The 17,820-nt window shown below is 35.4% G+C and overlaps 1 protein-coding gene across 2 annotated transcripts in view; it reads left to right on the top strand.

Annotated features, from left to right (window-relative positions):
• Nucleotides 1-15,061, top strand: part of Ac76E (adenylate cyclase type 2 Ac76E) — a 38,106-nt gene extending 23,045 nt beyond the window's left edge. Inside the window, exons 12-24 of one of the 2 annotated variants that reach the window (XM_089837997.1) lie at nt 965-1,132; nt 1,197-1,281; nt 1,345-1,476; nt 1,996-2,097; nt 2,405-2,571; nt 2,669-2,750; nt 3,057-3,215; nt 3,862-4,008; nt 6,830-6,931; nt 7,573-7,593; nt 11,565-11,679; nt 13,452-13,576; nt 13,883-15,061. In XM_089837997.1, coding sequence (XP_089694123.1) covers nt 965-1,132; nt 1,197-1,281; nt 1,345-1,476; nt 1,996-2,097; nt 2,405-2,571; nt 2,669-2,750; nt 3,057-3,215; nt 3,862-4,008; nt 6,830-6,931; nt 7,573-7,593; nt 11,565-11,679; nt 13,452-13,576; nt 13,883-14,038 — 1,561 coding nt within the window. In that variant the 3' untranslated portion in view covers nt 14,039-15,061. The remainder of the gene's footprint in view (nt 1-964; nt 1,133-1,196; nt 1,282-1,344; nt 1,477-1,995; nt 2,098-2,404; nt 2,572-2,668; nt 2,751-3,056; nt 3,216-3,861; nt 4,009-6,829; nt 6,932-7,572; nt 7,594-11,564; nt 11,680-13,451; nt 13,577-13,882) is intronic. The other variant, XM_089837998.1, reaches the window with a different exon arrangement.
• The last annotated feature ends 2,759 nt before the right edge of the window (nt 15,062-17,820 follow it).

Raw genomic sequence — 17,820 nt, 5'->3', positions numbered from 1 at the left:
TTTGCCTTAAAATCTCGCGCCGCAAGGTATTCTGGGTAAAGTAAAATGGCGGGTGTCGATGTTGTGAAGTCGTCTCATAAATCAATCCAATATAATTATTATATTCAATCGCGAGTAAATAGCGATTTAAAGAAGAAAGATAAGTCAACAATTTGCAATTTGAAGCCGGGGAAATCCTCAAAATGTGATCAAACTTGTTTTGCCATAAGTGCGCGGTTACAGAGTCGGCCCATTGAGCCAAGGCTTAGTGGGAACTGTGGGATCAGGATCATCGACTGTATCTGTGACTATAGAAATTAAAACAACTAAAACTGTATTGAAGGATGCAAAAACGACATTTAATTCCATTTCATTATCGAATAAGGAATTTACCAACTTTAAAGTTCCATGTTTCTAATTCAAGTGCACCTTAATGAATAAACTTTACTCTAAGCCTAATTGTCACTCAGTCGTAAGCAGACGAACACTAGCAGACGAATACTAGCAGACAGGAGAAAATCGATATCCCAGCATGCCTTTCGAATCTTTGCTGCCACGCTATTGGTTGGAAAATATCATACTTATTTTGAATTATAGGCGGCGCGACCGGGGCGTTTTCTCTTTTCTGTGTCTACGTTTGAAAGTCCCACTGTATTCTACACTACGGAAGCTAGCGTCTCTAACTCCTTTCGTTATTTACCCCTGATTCAACTACATGGGTCAAAAAGTTGAGTTAGCAAAAATTGTTCTGTGATCAATTTATAATTTGGTGGGTCTTCAACTTGTCCAACTTCTGTTGACATGACCCAACTATTTTACTCAACTCATGTAAATGAATCAAAAAGTTTTATCGTCTGAAAAGGCCTTAGCTTATCTAATTTAAAACCGAAAATATCTCGAAACTTGAAAATAAAATAGACAATTTGACAACATAACTGCGTCAATTCGATCGTAATTTGATTTAAGTAAACACAAATATTTACAGGCAGTGTAGAGTTACTGAAGACGTGAACCCAATCCTTCTACGGTTCACAGACCCTTCAATAGAATCTCAGTATCGTAACATAGACGATTCTTATTTTCGTTGGTACATGGCTAGCGCATGCGCTATTTTCTTATGTACATCGTTTATCGAATATTTGGTGCTAGAAATGTAAGTCAAGCCAGCCTAAATTATAAGTAATTAGGTTTAACTAATCATTACGGGTGGGGGGCAGAACATTTACTTTGATAGCTTTAACAGCTTCGTGCTCGATAGTAGTTGGTACACTAACAGCGGCCACGTGGGCGCCTCAATGCCAAGTAAGATTATACACGGTATATAATTAGGATTAACGTTAAGCCTACTTTGAATCTTTTAAAAAGGTTGCGGAGGATGAAAGTACAACTGCGCAACAAGAACAATGTAAGGCCAAGTTAACCAGGAGTCAAACTTTAAGAGATTTACTGTTTTTGGCAACCATGGCGTTCATTGTTTCGGCTAATTTCATTAATATGGTAATTAAATTTAATTTTTTTTGGGGAGGGGTTCATCTACTTCGTAACCTTGATTTAAATATCAGCTTAAAACTTTTGAGTAAGATAAATTCTCCGATAATATCTTTTCCGATATACATCAGACAAAAAACTTCCAACCTTGAAAAAGAAATCAATTATGCAAATGAAATGAGAAAGGAGGATATAAAGAAAATTGACATTTTTAGTTTCAAAGAGGGGTGCAAAAAAAAACCCTTCAAACTCTTAATTCCCTCCTAGATTGTCAGACATTGTCTTTCGATTTTGATCACAGTTGACAGTTTGTCGTTCAGGTCGTAAAAAGAGACAGGTCCCAATTTAAATTGACCTAAATTTCGTCTACCTTTATGGGGGGAGAGGGATTAAATTCAATTCAATCCAAACGTTAGGCTTAGTAGTCCTGACATATTTGTGTCAAGTTATAACGGAATTAGGTTCTAAATCAAATTAGAAAGACCTAACTCGACTTCTCCATTAAATATAGTTACGTAAACCTTTTAGATAACGTGTTCTTCAGAGGAAGATGGTCCCATATTAATATCAGTCAACTATACCTACAATACCACTAGTCTCATATACGACTCCGATTGTAAACTGCCACAGGTAACTAACTCTCAGAACAGTAATAAATCTTAGGAGACATTCGGGTGTCCTTCTGGTATACAGGGTGTTTCTGATAAGTCTGCATCCATAAATTAAGGGGTTGATGTTCTTTGGGTGAACGATTTTGAGTCCCGGACGCCAAAATGTCTTAGAAGTTACATTTTCGACTCAAAATTGATTTCCCAAAGAACATCCCCCTTAATTTATGGAATGCAGACTTATCATTAACACCCTGTAGAGTGAGAAGGATGTCGTGAAGTAAAACCCTTCAGAAAAGAAAAAAACTTTCTTTTATGTCCATGTCCAGTATCATAGTTTCGCAGCAACGTTAACACTAACGGCCGTATCGGTCTATCTTCGTGTATCCTTCATCTGGAAACTGACAGTTATGCTAGTCACGTGGTTTTTGTACGCTACCGCGTCTTTACTCATCCGGCCAGATATTTTCGGTTCTCCATTGGAAGACAGAGATGGGTATGACGCGTTGTTACATTCAGTAATGACTCCCCATAGCCCCTTTTTTCTTCTAAAGAGTTTTTACGTTCTGTGACTTTTTTCTTTGAAATACAAGTCTCATAGACATTCCTTCATCTTGGAGCGTGCTACTCTTTCTATTGGTGTTTGTCATAGTTCTACACGTTCTGGATAGACAGGTATGTCACTATGTCTAAGCAGGAGTATTTATGACGTTCTACAGCGGGTTGGGTTTGAAAGGGAGCGTGAAGGGTTGTGTGCACCTTAATCTGTGATAGGCTTTGCATAAGCATACTTTCGATAAAACCTAACCATATATATTCATGGCCTTGAAGATCAAGGACTTCTATCTGTAACAGACAAGCTAATGCCTTTTAACGTTAGGCCTTAGCTATTTCCATCCGAAAAACCCTTAAGGATTATCAGGATAAACTAACCCGAACTCTGACCAATTTATTCTTGTATGGTAAAAACCCTTTTGGCAGATCGAATCCACGTCAAGGGCAGACTTTTTGTGGAGAACTAAAGTGCAGGTGGAACAAGAGGAACTCGAAACGATGGGTAGCATCAACAAAATCCTTCTGGAGAATATCCTACCTGCTCATGTGGCTGAAAGATTCCTTCTAAACAATGCTCTTACACAGGTAATAGTTTGGCAGAAGTCTATAAATTCGAAGTCTGTTTGAAATTGGTTTCCTGCATGAGGGTACCCCATTATATTTCGCGAGGTATTGTGGGATATAGAGTGGTACTGATAGGGGAGGAGCTACGGGGACGTGACGTCAATATTGGTAGTCTAAATTTTATGCCAAATGCCGACGACTTCCAATAGGGTCGCTAAAACCGAGTGACGTCACGAGAAGGTTCGTAGTAGCAGACTATAGCACTTCGAAACTTTGGGTTAGCGTACTTTTCGAGGCTCTGAATGTTTCGGTGTTGATACTATCTTCAGGCGGTTTAGGATGAAATAGGAGAGATACCTCAGATCTGTAGAGTTCGTAAAGGGCAAAAGCGAAAACGTGTCACGGTTTATTAGACACTAAGCCTTGGTCTAGTAGTGGCCAGCTCAGTCAGTGGTCAATCGGTCTTAATCATTCATTGGATTACTTTTGCAATTGGGAAGGATGCCTCGCGATGGTGATTGGTCAGTTGTTTAGGTTAGGTTTTTGTTTTGGGTCAAGGCGATAGTATTTTGTCTGTATGGTGAGAAAATCACCGAAGAATTGAGTTAAATTGTCGTTGCAAAGGAGCTAAGCCTAATCTTTATTTTTTCTTTGTTTTTGTTTATAGGAGCTTTACCACGAGAGTTACACCAGCGTGGCGGTAATGTTCGCTTCAATTCCAAACTACAAAGAATTCTACGACGAAACGGACGTGAACAAACAGGGATTAGAGTGTTTGAGGCTCTTGAACGAAATCATCTGCGATTTTGATAAGGTTCGTTAAGCGTCCCCCGTGACCAGATTTATCTCAAATTCTCTCCCCGTTTGCATGAGGGGATGTAGTTAATTGAAATTTTCAAACTGTTGGCCATTTTGCATCCTCTCCCATCCCCCTCTTTACGTTTGCCGTTCCCACTACCTCCCTAGCTCTTAACACCCTTTAATTGGACGGATTAACTGTAGAGAGGGTATATTCAGCCCCATGAAAGATAATTCAGAGGGAAATTAGATTTCACAGCGTTTCACCATAAGTAAAATAACTGTTCCATAAGTATGACGTCCACTACCTATACTTCGTAATGCTAGAGACTTTCAGCTCGAGCTAGTTCGAGAATTGAATACACTCGGTTAATTTTGCAGGGCCATTCCATCTAGTCCTATTTAGTCTGTACTAAGCCTTTGATATGTAGCGCCTCACCAGGCGTCGCTTTACCTCGAATCTATGACCTACCTCACTCACTTCATGACAAGCTCCAGTTTCTAAGTTACCAGTGATAAACTTATCATTGAACATACCTTATGAACCTATGATTAATCCTTAAATTCTGCTCTGAATTATCAATTTTACCGAATCCATTATTCAATTAATTCTTACAACTATATTACATACAGGCTAGTATTTAATAAGTAGATTTAAATAGGGAATTTAGGTTCTTTTTATTAAAATTGGGTAACATATACCCTTTGGGAAATATCTTTGTCTAGGGGCTGATCATTCCTATCTTTGCTTGTAAATTTAGAAGGTGAAAATTTAAAACTGCAAAGTAACCTTAGGTAAAAGGAGTGTAACTACAATGTAAAGCGTATATCTCACTTTAATTATGCAAATTAACTATGAAAGTTAACTAATGAGAAAGGTGTTAAGGGAATACCCTTCCGTTTGCAATTAAAATATACAAAGTTCATTGCCAAATTCTACTTCGATTTTTATTCAGTCGACAGAACCTTATTGGAGCTCGAGCAAATCCCAAGTGTATTATCGCTTTCTCTCTAGCATTACTATCCTTATGTTTTTCACAATGTTATTTGACAGTATTGAAATAGGCTAAGTCAATATCCCATACCCGTTGTAAGTAATGTCATGTGACATTGACTCCGAATATACTTTTCGACAGTAAACGACACCTTTATCGATTAAATCTAACGATCCATTTAGTGATGGGCTACTTCGACAAAACAACAAGTCACCTTTCGTGTGAATCACAGCTTTACAAGCGGGTATGGGCTAAGGGTGAAGTGTTCGAGTTTTAAATGAAAATGGGGTTTAAGGATACATGCTGAAATCTTACACCGACCTTTTTACGAGCTACCATATTAATGGCTTTGAATGCATTGTAGGTTTTAGTAATACAACTATAGCTCAAAGGCTAAGACGAACTTGAGATTAAAATGGTCAGTGATATGTTAAATTCGGTGCATACTTAACAAATGGGTTCGAAAATTCAACGGAGCTTTGATTTAGCTTCCTTGTTAAATGTCTCTCGCTTGTTACCGGGCTCTAAGAGGCATTAACTAATCAATTCGGAGTGTCGCACATAATGATCTTTAGATGTCTGTGTCCCTATTAGAACCACACGTGGGTGGATTTATTTAATTTTAAGGTTTAATGATGGTGTGCTATTATGTTCGGGCCTTTCATGCACTTTAAGAAATTGAAACTATAGTAGACTATTTAGGCTATAAGACATTTTTAAAAGTTAGGCTTAGCATACTCCCTTCGCCTCTAATCATTTTCAAAGCCAAGGCCCAACGTTACGTAGTAATTAATTAAATAATTATATTAACTCACCCATCATATAATTCCATATACATATTGAAACAGAATTTTCTTTCTTATACTCAGCGCTGTTTTTCTTAAGAATCACTCAGAACTTCTGTGAAAGAAAAATGGAATACATTATAAAAGAAATCTTTTAGGCCAAGTAGCTTTTTTTCCTAAGCCTTGGTATTATTTAATTCAATTTGTTATTCATGAAACCAGAATGAAAAATAATACCCACATATTTCTGAATGTATTCAGGACGCTAAAATATTTACCCGGAGGATCGTTACCATGGAAACACGAATTTTGCATAAAATTTAAAAAGTTAAATAAAAAATGTTTCCAAAAAGAAAAAAAGGGCAAAGGCTTAACTTCATTTGAATTCTTGTTTACTCTAGTTTTATAACTTGTTTAAAATATACAGTAGCTTTTTAAAACTTGCTAGTATTTATTATTTTAATAAAAGAAGGAAATTTATCCGTCCCTTAAGAACAGAATCTGAAATTTACGTTTTATCATATATCATTTATTGAATTTATCGTGTAGTAAATTCGATCCTAAACAATTTGATTTGTGTGTGTTTCTTTTTTCCCGCAATTTTTCATACGCCAGACATTCCAAAGAAGCCGCGTTCAGAATACTTAAAATTCTTTCCGAATTTTTTTCTCGCCAAAAACATGATATATTTATTCCTTGGGAAAAAACCGCGGGAAACCTTCAAAATATTAAGAGCTTCTCTTAAAGAGGAGATAAAATTGGATAGCGTATTTATTAGATATAAAAATAGGTCAAAAAATTTATCACTATCTATAAATATTGCTGTAATTTACGTCGTAAATGTCAAAGAGAAAAGAATTCCTGAAAAGACTAAGATCCTAAGAACCAAAAAAAAAATATATTTAAGCCTCTTAACATTATCTGGATGCGTGGGATAACATAATTATCGGAAAATTAGGTTTAGGTGTTCTAAGAATTGTGCTTAGTAATTAATTAACCCTTAAATTTTTCTGAGAAATTCATCAATAATAATTTTTTTATTCTTGGGCATGCGCAGCTTCTGTTGAAACCGAAATTCAGCGGTATCGAAAAGATTAAGACGATCGCCAGCACTTACATGGCCGCCTCTGGACTTCAACCGGGGAAAGAAGAGAAGGGGGTAAGTCCAAAGGGACAGAACTTTTATCTTTGTTCTCTTTTCTATGGCTCTAGCAGATTAAATGCTTGGATTATCTCCTATTAACCTTGTACGGTTATCTTTAGTCGCCTGCATGCTTCGATGCTCTTAGTAGAATGATTACCCGAATCCCCCACAAAGTAACCAACTAAATTATATAGTTTTTGTGTAAAGACTTCTTTCATGGAATTATGGGTTATTGATAACTTCAATTTCATCTCTACTTCCGCTTAATAAGTCTGTCCATATCTTAAAGTATAATCCCATCTTTCCCAACCTTAAACATCAAACTTTAAACCTTCAAGTATTGTATATTATTAGTCGGTCTAATGGAATATGGATTTATAACGTTGGTTGGTTATGTGAAGGCGCCCCTATGGGAATACCTACAAAACAGCTTAAAGTCCATTAGATTTCAACATGTTAAATTATGATGTTAATCTTGGCAATAAGCTTACGGCAAAAACCCTCGAGACTACTCGCTGAGTGCTACAACTTGCAGCTTCAAATACGCTAGCGCTAAAATGCGAAACTGTTTAAAAAAATAGACAAATTTTCAATCTTTAAGAGGTTTTAAAACTAACTTTAACCTCGTAAACATTTTTATTTTACGCTGCGTTCAGATACCAAGAGATCCCAGAAAGGTAAGCAAGGTCAAACTTAACGTCTATAGCTTGTTTCAATATTATTGTCAGAAAGCTTAAACAGAAATTCTTAACCCTAAGTCCCCCAGGGCTGAAAGCCTCGAACAAAAGCGTTATATACACTCAAGGGGTTTTTGATTCATTTGAAGGGAAGGCAAGCTCCAAATCTCAGACTTGAGAGAGATGCACTTTCGGTTGTAGTTCCGGCAGCGGCATGGAGGAAAGGTTCTAGAATTTCTCCTCTCTTTTGATATCTTGTCTCTTTGAATCCGATTCGCCTCTGAGAAGACGCAATTCTAGACTTTATTCCGTTGAATACCTACAATCGTAATAATATACTGCAGTAGTAGCATGGATGAAGGATGCGCGTGAGAAACATTCGACGCTCTACAGGATGTGCAACTCCCTATACTAAAAAGTAGACAAGTCGATACTAGCACCGCCTGGCTACCAGCGCTGGAAACTCTCGCGGGAAAAATAAAAAATACTGGACATAAGAAAAAAAAAATCACTGTTTTGCTTCTAGCAGACGACGCTAAGGAAAAAATCGACGGTAGCGCCAGGCTGGGAAATAGCACACTTCCTCTGGTCCAAAACCAGTTTATTAATTGCTTGGACTAGTTTTTTAATTCAAGAAGTGGGGGTTACTGGTCCTCGGGACCAGTTTATTAATTGCAAATCTATTGGAGAGCAAAGGCTGGGACCAGTCCGGAGACCAGTAAATGATTTCAGACACTAGGGGGTCACTGGTCCAAAGGACTAGTTTAAAAAATATCCTTATTTCCCAGCCTGGGTAGCGCGTGTTTTTTTCTCGTGTCCAGTATTTTTGATTTTTCCCACGAGGGTTTCCAGCGCTGATAGGCAGGCGGCGCTAGTATCGACTTGTCTACTTTTTAGTATAGGGAGTTGCACATCCTCTTGAGCGTCGAATGTTTTTCACGCGCATCCTTCATCCATGGTAGTAGGGTACAGAGTTCATCTTTCACCATCGAACGCGCGCGCCAGATGGTGGAGTTTCCCGCCAAATATCTCGTGTGACAGAACGAGATGACGCAACGCGATGCTATTCATCTTTTATCCGCTGTCTATTTTGATGTACAGTGGTTATATGACATGATAAATTCAATATTTGAACTTATAAGACCAATCAAAATTAAGTCATTTGTCAGAACTGTTTGTTATTGAACTGATTTTAAAGGCTTAACTTAATCTTAACATAAATCGGCAGACTATAATTTAGAAGCTGTAGACGTTGCTATGGAAACCATTCAGCCAATACGTTTTCTTTAAGGCAGTCTAATTCAATATTTGAACATATAAGACCAATCAAAATTAAGTCATTCCTCAGAACTGTTTGTTATTGAACTGATTTTAAAGGCTTAACAAACATAAATCAGCAGACGATAATTTAAAAGCTGTTAAGAATTCTATTTCGTAGACGTTGCCATGGAAACCAATGAATTTTCTTTATTTATTTCGAAAGGATTGTTTTGAATCTTAATACTGCACGTGGATTTTTAAAATACTTATACCTTGAACTTGCTAAGGCTTAGATAATTCAAAGATGGTGCAGGTGAATGCGTGAAGAAATGCATTGAACGGCAAAAGGAAATAGGATATATTCTAAAATTTCAGAGTAGACGGATCGTTTCCAAGATATCAGAAGAGAGGGGAGATGGGAGATAAAATTCAATCGGTTTTTTCCAGAGTGTGTGAGAAATTTTCCCAATTCAAAATGCACACACTTTTTTTTAGCTTTAAATTTGAATATAGTCTACTTTTTTTCGTGCCGGGGGTTTCCATCAGATTGAAAAACTTGAACTCGAACTTTATTTAATAAAAAAATAAAATAAAATAAATAAAATAAATAAAATAAAATAAATAAGATGAACACCTAGGCCTATATCGAAATACCTCTCGACTGAAATGCATTTAAATGGGTTATAAAATTTCGCTACTTAAGTTTAATTCGCATTAAATTAACTTTGATTTGTATAATAAAAGGCCTTCAAGATGTTTTTAAGTACCTTTTTTAATGACTAAATAAATCGAGTTCCCAAGTACATATCCTAAAATACAGAGAACAATTTCCAATAACATTAAGTAAGTATAGAGATAGATAGTTACAATTTGTTTTTTGGACAAAAAGTACTGTAGTCTCTTATCTATACTTCAAATAAAGAGCTAGCTACGATCTAGACACAAAACTATACATTTAAGGGTCCGAAAATAGCATCAAAAGCCAAAACATTACATCTTCAACCAAGAAGTAATACCTGGAATGCATATAGCTGCTAAGAATCATTGTGCGCCGAAATATATTCCATGTTAATTTCTACCTGGGTTTTATGGGCCGGGCTTGAAACTTTTTATCCGTCACGCCTCATAATAGGGACTTGGCATTACTACGTCATGCTAAAAAACATACCAGGAGGAGGGGCTTATATAGCTTTCATTCTGTAAAAAAAACCTACCATAATGGCGCTGGGGGGCGGAGTTAAGCCCGAATTGCCAAGTCCCTATTCCAACGTCTTTCTAACTGTATTTTCATTAGTTGGCCTAGTCTAGCTCTTCGCACAAAATCCTTCTAGATACGTTGAATGAAAATAGCTACACCATCATTCCTATTAACTGTATTGCATTCCTGGTATTACGTCTAGCCATTCAAGGTTTAAATCCTAACCGTTACCCAAACATAAGTGAAGGGAAAACATACCCTTAGAGCGATTGGGCAAACTGGTCCTTTAAAAAAAATCTCTGGTGGTTCAATTCAATGACTCAAGCGTAAATCAAGATCTCATAAGTCTCAAATACCCTATATAGTCCATCCTTATTGCTTCCAAAAGGTCATAGCTAATAGAAGCAAAGGCAGAAAGGTTACGAATGTATATACTCCTTTATATCTTTGCTCCTGCCTTAAACAGTATTGTCTTTGAAAGACAGAATCAATGGAACGTATTGCGTGAAAAAAAACAGGTCAATATTTCAACCTCAGAATGAAAAGAGTTTCCCATAAATCCAGGTCGTTTTTAAAATGAAATTCAGTTCATTCTTACGTTGTAAACAACCCATACAAACTACATCTGGATATAGGAGTAGTCCATATGGTATGAACCAAAGACTATAGTAACAGCTAACGCTTACGTTACAGGGTGTTTCTGATAAGTCTTCACTCCATAAATTAAGGGGGATGATGTTCTTTGGTAAATCGATTTTGAGTCGAAAATATAACTTCTATCTGTGACATTTTGTTTGCCCTAAGGGACACTGTTTTCGAGTTAAGATTGCATCCAGAGTATTTTAGGGATGACCCCTTAAATTTAATTAATTAAGAAACTGAACACTCAATGATTTCTAATTTAATTAAGGGGTCATCCCTAAAACACTCTTGAAAATCATAACTAGATTTGAAACAGTGTCCCTTAGGGCAAACAAAATGTCATAGATAGAAGTACAGAACATTTTCGACTCAAAATTGATTTCCCAAAGAACATCAACCCCTTCATTTATTTACAGACTTATCAGAAACACCCTGTATATTTTGGAAGTATAGCAAATCTTCCAGTAGCAAACCTGTTTTTCTATGTTGAATCCTAGGCCTACCCCTTTCAAGATTGAAGGCGGAAAACAAACAAGCATTAAAGTCTCTTCTATACGTAACGTATAGCGTAAGCACACCATACTCTTTGGCAAGGCTTAACGACATAGAAAATAGCCTAAGAACCAAACAGAACTTTTCGTAAATCAATCGGAAACTGACTTTAGTTCCAATGATTTCTTTTTTCGTGTACTTTTTTTCAGTCTGTTATATATCTTTTTATTGTCTTATTTGCTCTATTCTCCTTAACCCAACCTACTTGGCCTTCGCTCCTTTTTACTTTTTTTGGCCATTGGGATCATTGGATGCCTTGCAATTGGAAAAAACAAAACGAATCGAAACGCAAACGAAAAAAAAAACTAAACCTATCCAGGATAAGACAAGAGAAGATCATAATGTAGTTTCCCTGGTGGAATTCGCTCTCTCACTCATGACGCTCTTGGACCAAATCAATCGGGAATCTTTTCAAAGATTCCGATTAAGAGTCGGTCAGTACATGTACTTTTCTTGCCACATTATCTACACCATAAGTTCATCGCTAAGATATGTTCCGTAAGTTTGTCACTGGTAACTTAAAAACTGGAGCTTATCATGAAGTGAGTGAGGTAGGTCATAGATTCGAGGTAAAGCGACGACGCCTGGTGAGGGAGATGCTGTCAAGGGCTTAGTTCAGACTAAATAGGATCTAGATGGAATGGTCCCGCAAAACCGAGTGTAGCTATTAGACCCAACCTACAAATCTTTTGAATTTTTATAACGGCTCAGATCTCGAGCTCGGGTTTTGAGGTGAGAAAGGGATAACCTGATTGGCTTGATTTTGCCATGCGCAGAACCCGTTTTACCACAAGAGTCAGACTCTAAACCAATCAGAAAAATAAGAGATTTGTTTTCGTTGCTCAACGACAGATGGTACTACAGTAAACTTTGTTAGTCACGTAATCCTATCCCTTAGATGGAGACTAGACTAACCCAACTTGTTTATTTGTTGGTTGGGTCTATTCTCGCTAGAACAACTCTAGCTCGAGGTGTAAATCTCTAGCATTACGAACTTGTATAGGCATTGTCATACTTATGGAACATATCTTATGATATTATTTATATTATCATGGGTTTTATTGTTGTTTAAATTGAGAATAGGGTGGTGTTTACTATACATGGATAGGATACCTTTTCTTCGAGATTTCTTTTCAGATTTAATAAATTGGGACTTGTTTGTTTTGGAAAAGGGACATGAAACTAAATTGCTGATATCGGGGAAAGTAAACCGTATTGAAAATCGATGTCACTAGAATCGTACAAGGGGGTAGACACTATCGGTTTGCGTGTAGCTCAGAGCTTGGAAGATCTTTTCTGTAATTTATAGTGCGATTTAGTTTAGGTACCCTCGGTTAAGTTATGGTATTGCTCGTATACTGGAGTTTATGGTTAAAAATATTTAGGGTAACGTTATTATGTATCATTTATAAGTTCACGTATTTGTTCATGTAACGAAAATTTGCCACAAATGTTTAAATTGAATTTAAACATAATATTTTAAACTTTTTAACAAAATATTTAAAGCAAGCTTAAAGCTTTTGCTAGAGATAACAAAATTAAATGCTTGAAATCTTGAGGTCAAAAGGTCATAGAAAAATAAGCTATTTTTAATATAATGAAAAGGCTTAATTTTGAAAATATCTTAATTAGTTCTGTTAATTAGACGAGATAAGATGAGCTTACGTAACAAGCGAAAACTTAGCTAATTAAATTCTTTTAAACAAAAGACTTAAGAGATAACTAAACCAAAATATTACGAGCAAATATGTTTCCTGATTTATTTCAAAATACTGGTTGCGGTCTTCTGCGAGTCTGACAGTAGACTTTTAACCAATTGCATTAGTCTTCGAAACCGGAAGGAAGTAAACCTAGCTAGCCTTGAGACCGGACCATAGTGTCTCGTATACAAACGGATGTCTTTTATCTTTACCAGCCCGGGGTTTTAGGATTGCTTAGATAAACACTTTAGCCAGTTGGATATACTGAAAAGGGTACAGACGTCTAGAAAGTATAGACTACAGTATAGTAGAACGACTTACTTAATGGGATCAAGGCTTAGACTTATCCTCGGGTTTAACCGGGCGTGCAAACTTTAGGGATGAATTTCCGAGCAAAACTCACACAGTTTGTTTCAGGAAGCAAAGGCTTAACGTTTTTAGCCAACATTTATTCTTGCCAAGGCCTACTTACACAAGTATAATGACGGATATCCGTGTCTTTTCAGGTATAAATCATGGACCAGTTATAGCCGGAGTTGTAGGGGCACAAAAGCCCCAATACGACATCTGGGGTAACACTGTTAACGTGGCTAGTAGAATGGACAGTTGCGGGTTAGCCGGTAGAATACAAGTGAGTATTTTGATGGCGGGGGGGTCGAAGGTTAAGCCTAAAACTGATATTTTTGACCGGGGGTCAAGGTTAAAGCCTAAAACTCTGATATTTTGACGGGGGTAAAAGGTTAAGCCTAAAACTCTGATATTTTGACGGGGGTGAAAGGTTAAGCCTAAAACTCTTGATATTAGGACGGAATTCAATGGTTAAGCCTAAAACTGATATTTTTGACCTTGGGTCAAGGTTAAAGTCTTAGAACTCTTGATATATTGATGGGGGTCAAATATTAACCCAAAATTTTTTATAAATAACACTTCATTAAAGGTCACAGAGGACACCGCAAAGAAACTAATGGATTGCGGCTACGACTGTCAATGCCGGGGTCAAATTTACGTAAAGGGTAAAGGTCAATTAACGACTTACTTTGTGAGAACTCAATTCGATAACAAGGAATTAGGCGCCGAGGGGGCACCACTATGATCAAACAGTAACGCCAACACCACCACAACCAATAATCAACTAAGTAACTGTTTATCGTTAAAGTACTTATCAATGGAGGACTTATTTATTCCTGAATAAAGTTTTTAATTTAATTATTTAAAATGTTGTAAATACTGATAAATAAAAACGTTCTAGCCCTGACTTTATGTACACCCAAAACTAAAACCTAAACCGACGTTCCCCACCTAATTTACATGAAATAAATCGATCAAAAGTTTAGGAAATTCAAATTACGACAAATCGAAACCAACGGTGCGAACATTTTACGATAAATTAGCTTATTCCCTAAAATATTTACAAAATGAAAACCCAATTAAAAAAAGAACCAGAAAAAGCACCTATTTTCAAGTATCAACTTCATTTCTATGGCATAGGTGCAATAATTATTTTAAACAAATCTAAAGTATATACTTTCTCTATATACATATGTATAAACTGGGCATACTTAGGTATGACCTTACGGTGACCCTAACACAACCCCAATTGAATGTTAAATCAAGAGGTGCCAAAACTGTCGTGGTATAATCTTAGTTGAATACTCACACAAAACTAAAAAAAAAAAAATTAATTAACGTATCACGGATTGGTATTCATTTTAAAAAGCCTATGCAAATAAAATAAAATTAAATTTCGCTAGCTACTTTGAAAGTTAAATTTGAAATTAAAATTAATGAATGGGATAGTGATACAATTAATCCGCTAAAAAGCCTTTTTTAAAACTTGAAAATATAAAAATCCAAATTTGATATTATTGCTTAATTTTAAATGCATTTTTTAATTTAAGTTTAAAATATATCAAAGACCTAAATCAAATCAACCAATCTGTGTCCCAATGTAAACCTCGCCCAAAAACCAACAAACCAACCAAGTCACTGAAATCACCAAAAATCAAGTTATCATATCCATCCCGATGTTAAACATGTTAAAAAGAAATTAAATAAACATGGTTGCTAAATAAATAAATATGAAATAGAAAAATATTGTTATAGTATACGATGTATAAACTTGTTAATTTAAACAAAAAATATCATGTATTTTGAAAAAAAAAATGTAATTTACGATTTGAATTAATGAAGTAAATACAAAGTTGTTTTATATCATATTAAGCGTCATAAGTTCTTTAGTTTAGAGTGTGTAATTAGGGTTTTTAATGAAACGAGGGTCGTTTATGTGGAACGAGGCGAAAAACAATGGAACATCTTGTTAATACACAAAGAGCGCGTATTAAAACTGGAGCAGTAGGTCGGCTAGTGTTAATTAGATATTACACGCCTTCAATGTCAGCAAAATTGTCTTCAAAAATAAACAGATCCGAAGGTCCGTGCATTTAATTGTTTATTTTCTAAGTAAAGCCTTTATTGGAGTTGACAATAGACAGTTTTAGAAATTTAAAGAAAAACGTGTGTAGGCTTAACTCGTATTTGGCGCGAGAAAATGATCACACGTGCTTTTCAATAAAAATTTCCAACTAGGCTTAACTCACATTTGGCGCGAGAAAATAATCACACGTGCTTTTCAATATAAATTTCAAACTAGACTTAACTCGTTTTGGCGCGAGAAAAATAATCACACGTGCTTTTCAATGTAAATTTTAAAGTAGGCTTAACTCACATTTGGCGCGAGAAAATCATCACACGTGCTTTTCAATATAAATTTCAAACTAGGCTTAACTCGTTTTTGGCGCGAGAAAAAAAAAATCACACGTGCTTTTCAATATAAATTGCAAATTAGGCTTAACTCGTTTTTGGCGCGAGAAAAAAAATCACACGTGCTTTTCAATATAAATTGCAAATTAGTCTTAACTCTTACAAGTCCTAGTGAAGTTTTAAACATACCTATATTAAAATACAAAATTAAAATACAAATTAACGTCTATCATAGAGCGCTCCACGTTCTGTCGGTATGTATGAGAAACTTCTATAACGCTCTCTAAATATTTGTCTAATTGCTATATTTAGCTTTCATTCCAATTAAAAACTCATCAGGATTCACTAAGCCTACTTTTTATTTCCACAAAAATAAATAGGGGCTCTGGTTTAATGAAGAAATAAGAACAAAAGATCTTTCTCTCTCTCTCAATTAAGCCGACAATGTTCTTGTATTTGGGCAATTAGTTAAGTACGTACGGCTTTGGGGATAAATTTGAAAGGGAAATTGACCCGGGAAAGATTAATTTCTACACGTAAGGATTCATTTTGAGTACAAACGGAGCTTCCAAAAGCATCGCCAGTTAATAATGTACTCCCTTTTACAAGAGATTAAGCGGTTGAAGGTCTCAAAATCCCATAAATTCTGTTGTTGATCCACGAATGAAGTATACCAATCAATCTACATTCGTTTTCAGTAGTGGCTTTATGTTGCTGGATTAGTCACTAAAATATCCGTATTATCAGAAAGCCATTACTTGAAAGTAAAATAAAATTGTACAGTCGCATCCAAATTAGGTTAAATTGCAGTTTGGCCATAACTGAACAAAACAGACAACAATGCATGTCTCAGACTTTACGTACGGTTTTTCTTATCTACATAATAAAAATATGCCTTAAAGTTGGTTTGTTTTGGCCTATTTTTCATATAAAACGAAGGCTATTTCCCTATACTATCAAAGATGTTGTTTTCCCATTAAGACTTCCAGGTCAAAGGGCATAGGCTTAAGTTACTTATAAACAAATATTATTTTCATTTTGTATTTAGTTAAAATGTGTTTCTGAATAACCTTTCTCATACATTCAACCTTTCCTTTAATTTTAAATGTATAACCTTTAAAAGTCGATGTTCAAATCTCCGAAGAAGAAGAAAGGGTTAAAGTTACTTACTTAAAAGTTGCAAAAGGAAACAGTATTTCTTTTTTTTTTTTAACTTTGGTAAAAAAAAGGTTAACTTTTAAATTTTTTATTTTTTCTTCCGAATTAAAGCACGTGGTAGCTATTAAGAGATGTAGGAAGTAAAAAGTTCTAGCTTTTTCATAGAAAAAAACTTCAGAAAAAAGAAAAACTAAAACAAAATGGCTTCAGAAAGTAAAGGGTTGAGTCACGATCATTGGTTATGTAATCGTACGACAGATTTTTTATACTATTTTTCTTTTTTAAATTTAACTAAAATCAAAATCGTATATCATCACCTCTCTTTTTTTAAAGTCGCGTGGTTTGAATTCAAAATAAAAAGGCGATAAATTATATCTTATTATTAAAGATATGAACAACTACCTAAGTTCAGTTTTTATATTATAATTCTTTTTTATTATTTTTTTGCTTTATTAAAACTGTCATTTTCAAATGATGGAACGACATTTAGGCTTAGGTATAATACGTTAAAAAGCTTATTCCAGGGACAAATAAAAATTTGAGACTCTCGGGCTGAAATTTCAAGCATAAATTGACTTTCACTTTCTTTCTTATATTTTAAATGTTGTTTGTTAAGGGATTAAGTTTTGAAAACAATGGTGAATATATGGTTATATTATATGTCTTCTAATGTTGCCTTGGATTCAGGTTTATGTTTCAACTAAATGACACAAGTTTTAGGCCTAATAATGCACCACGACTTTTGTTTATTTCTTATATTTCATGGAATTTAAATGCATTTCATAGTTTAACCTCTAAAAGTAGCCCTTTTTCTGCAACTGAAACAAATTTTTTAACTGTAGAATACGAATTTCTAAATGTCTTACGAACCAAGGCTCAAAATAATAAAATAAAGCAGAATAACATGAAATTTGGCATTTATCATTTATCCAGAACTACTTTTCTGAACCATTACCT

This window comes from Phalangium opilio, unplaced genomic scaffold (assembly GCF_054372755.1).
Source record: "Phalangium opilio isolate 3A_F unplaced genomic scaffold, DU_Popi_V2 ptg000045l_1, whole genome shotgun sequence".
Taxonomy (NCBI): Eukaryota; Metazoa; Arthropoda; class Arachnida; order Opiliones; family Phalangiidae; genus Phalangium; species Phalangium opilio.
Note: the sequence above shows the minus strand (reverse complement) of the source record. Positions and strands in the feature narration are given on the sequence as shown.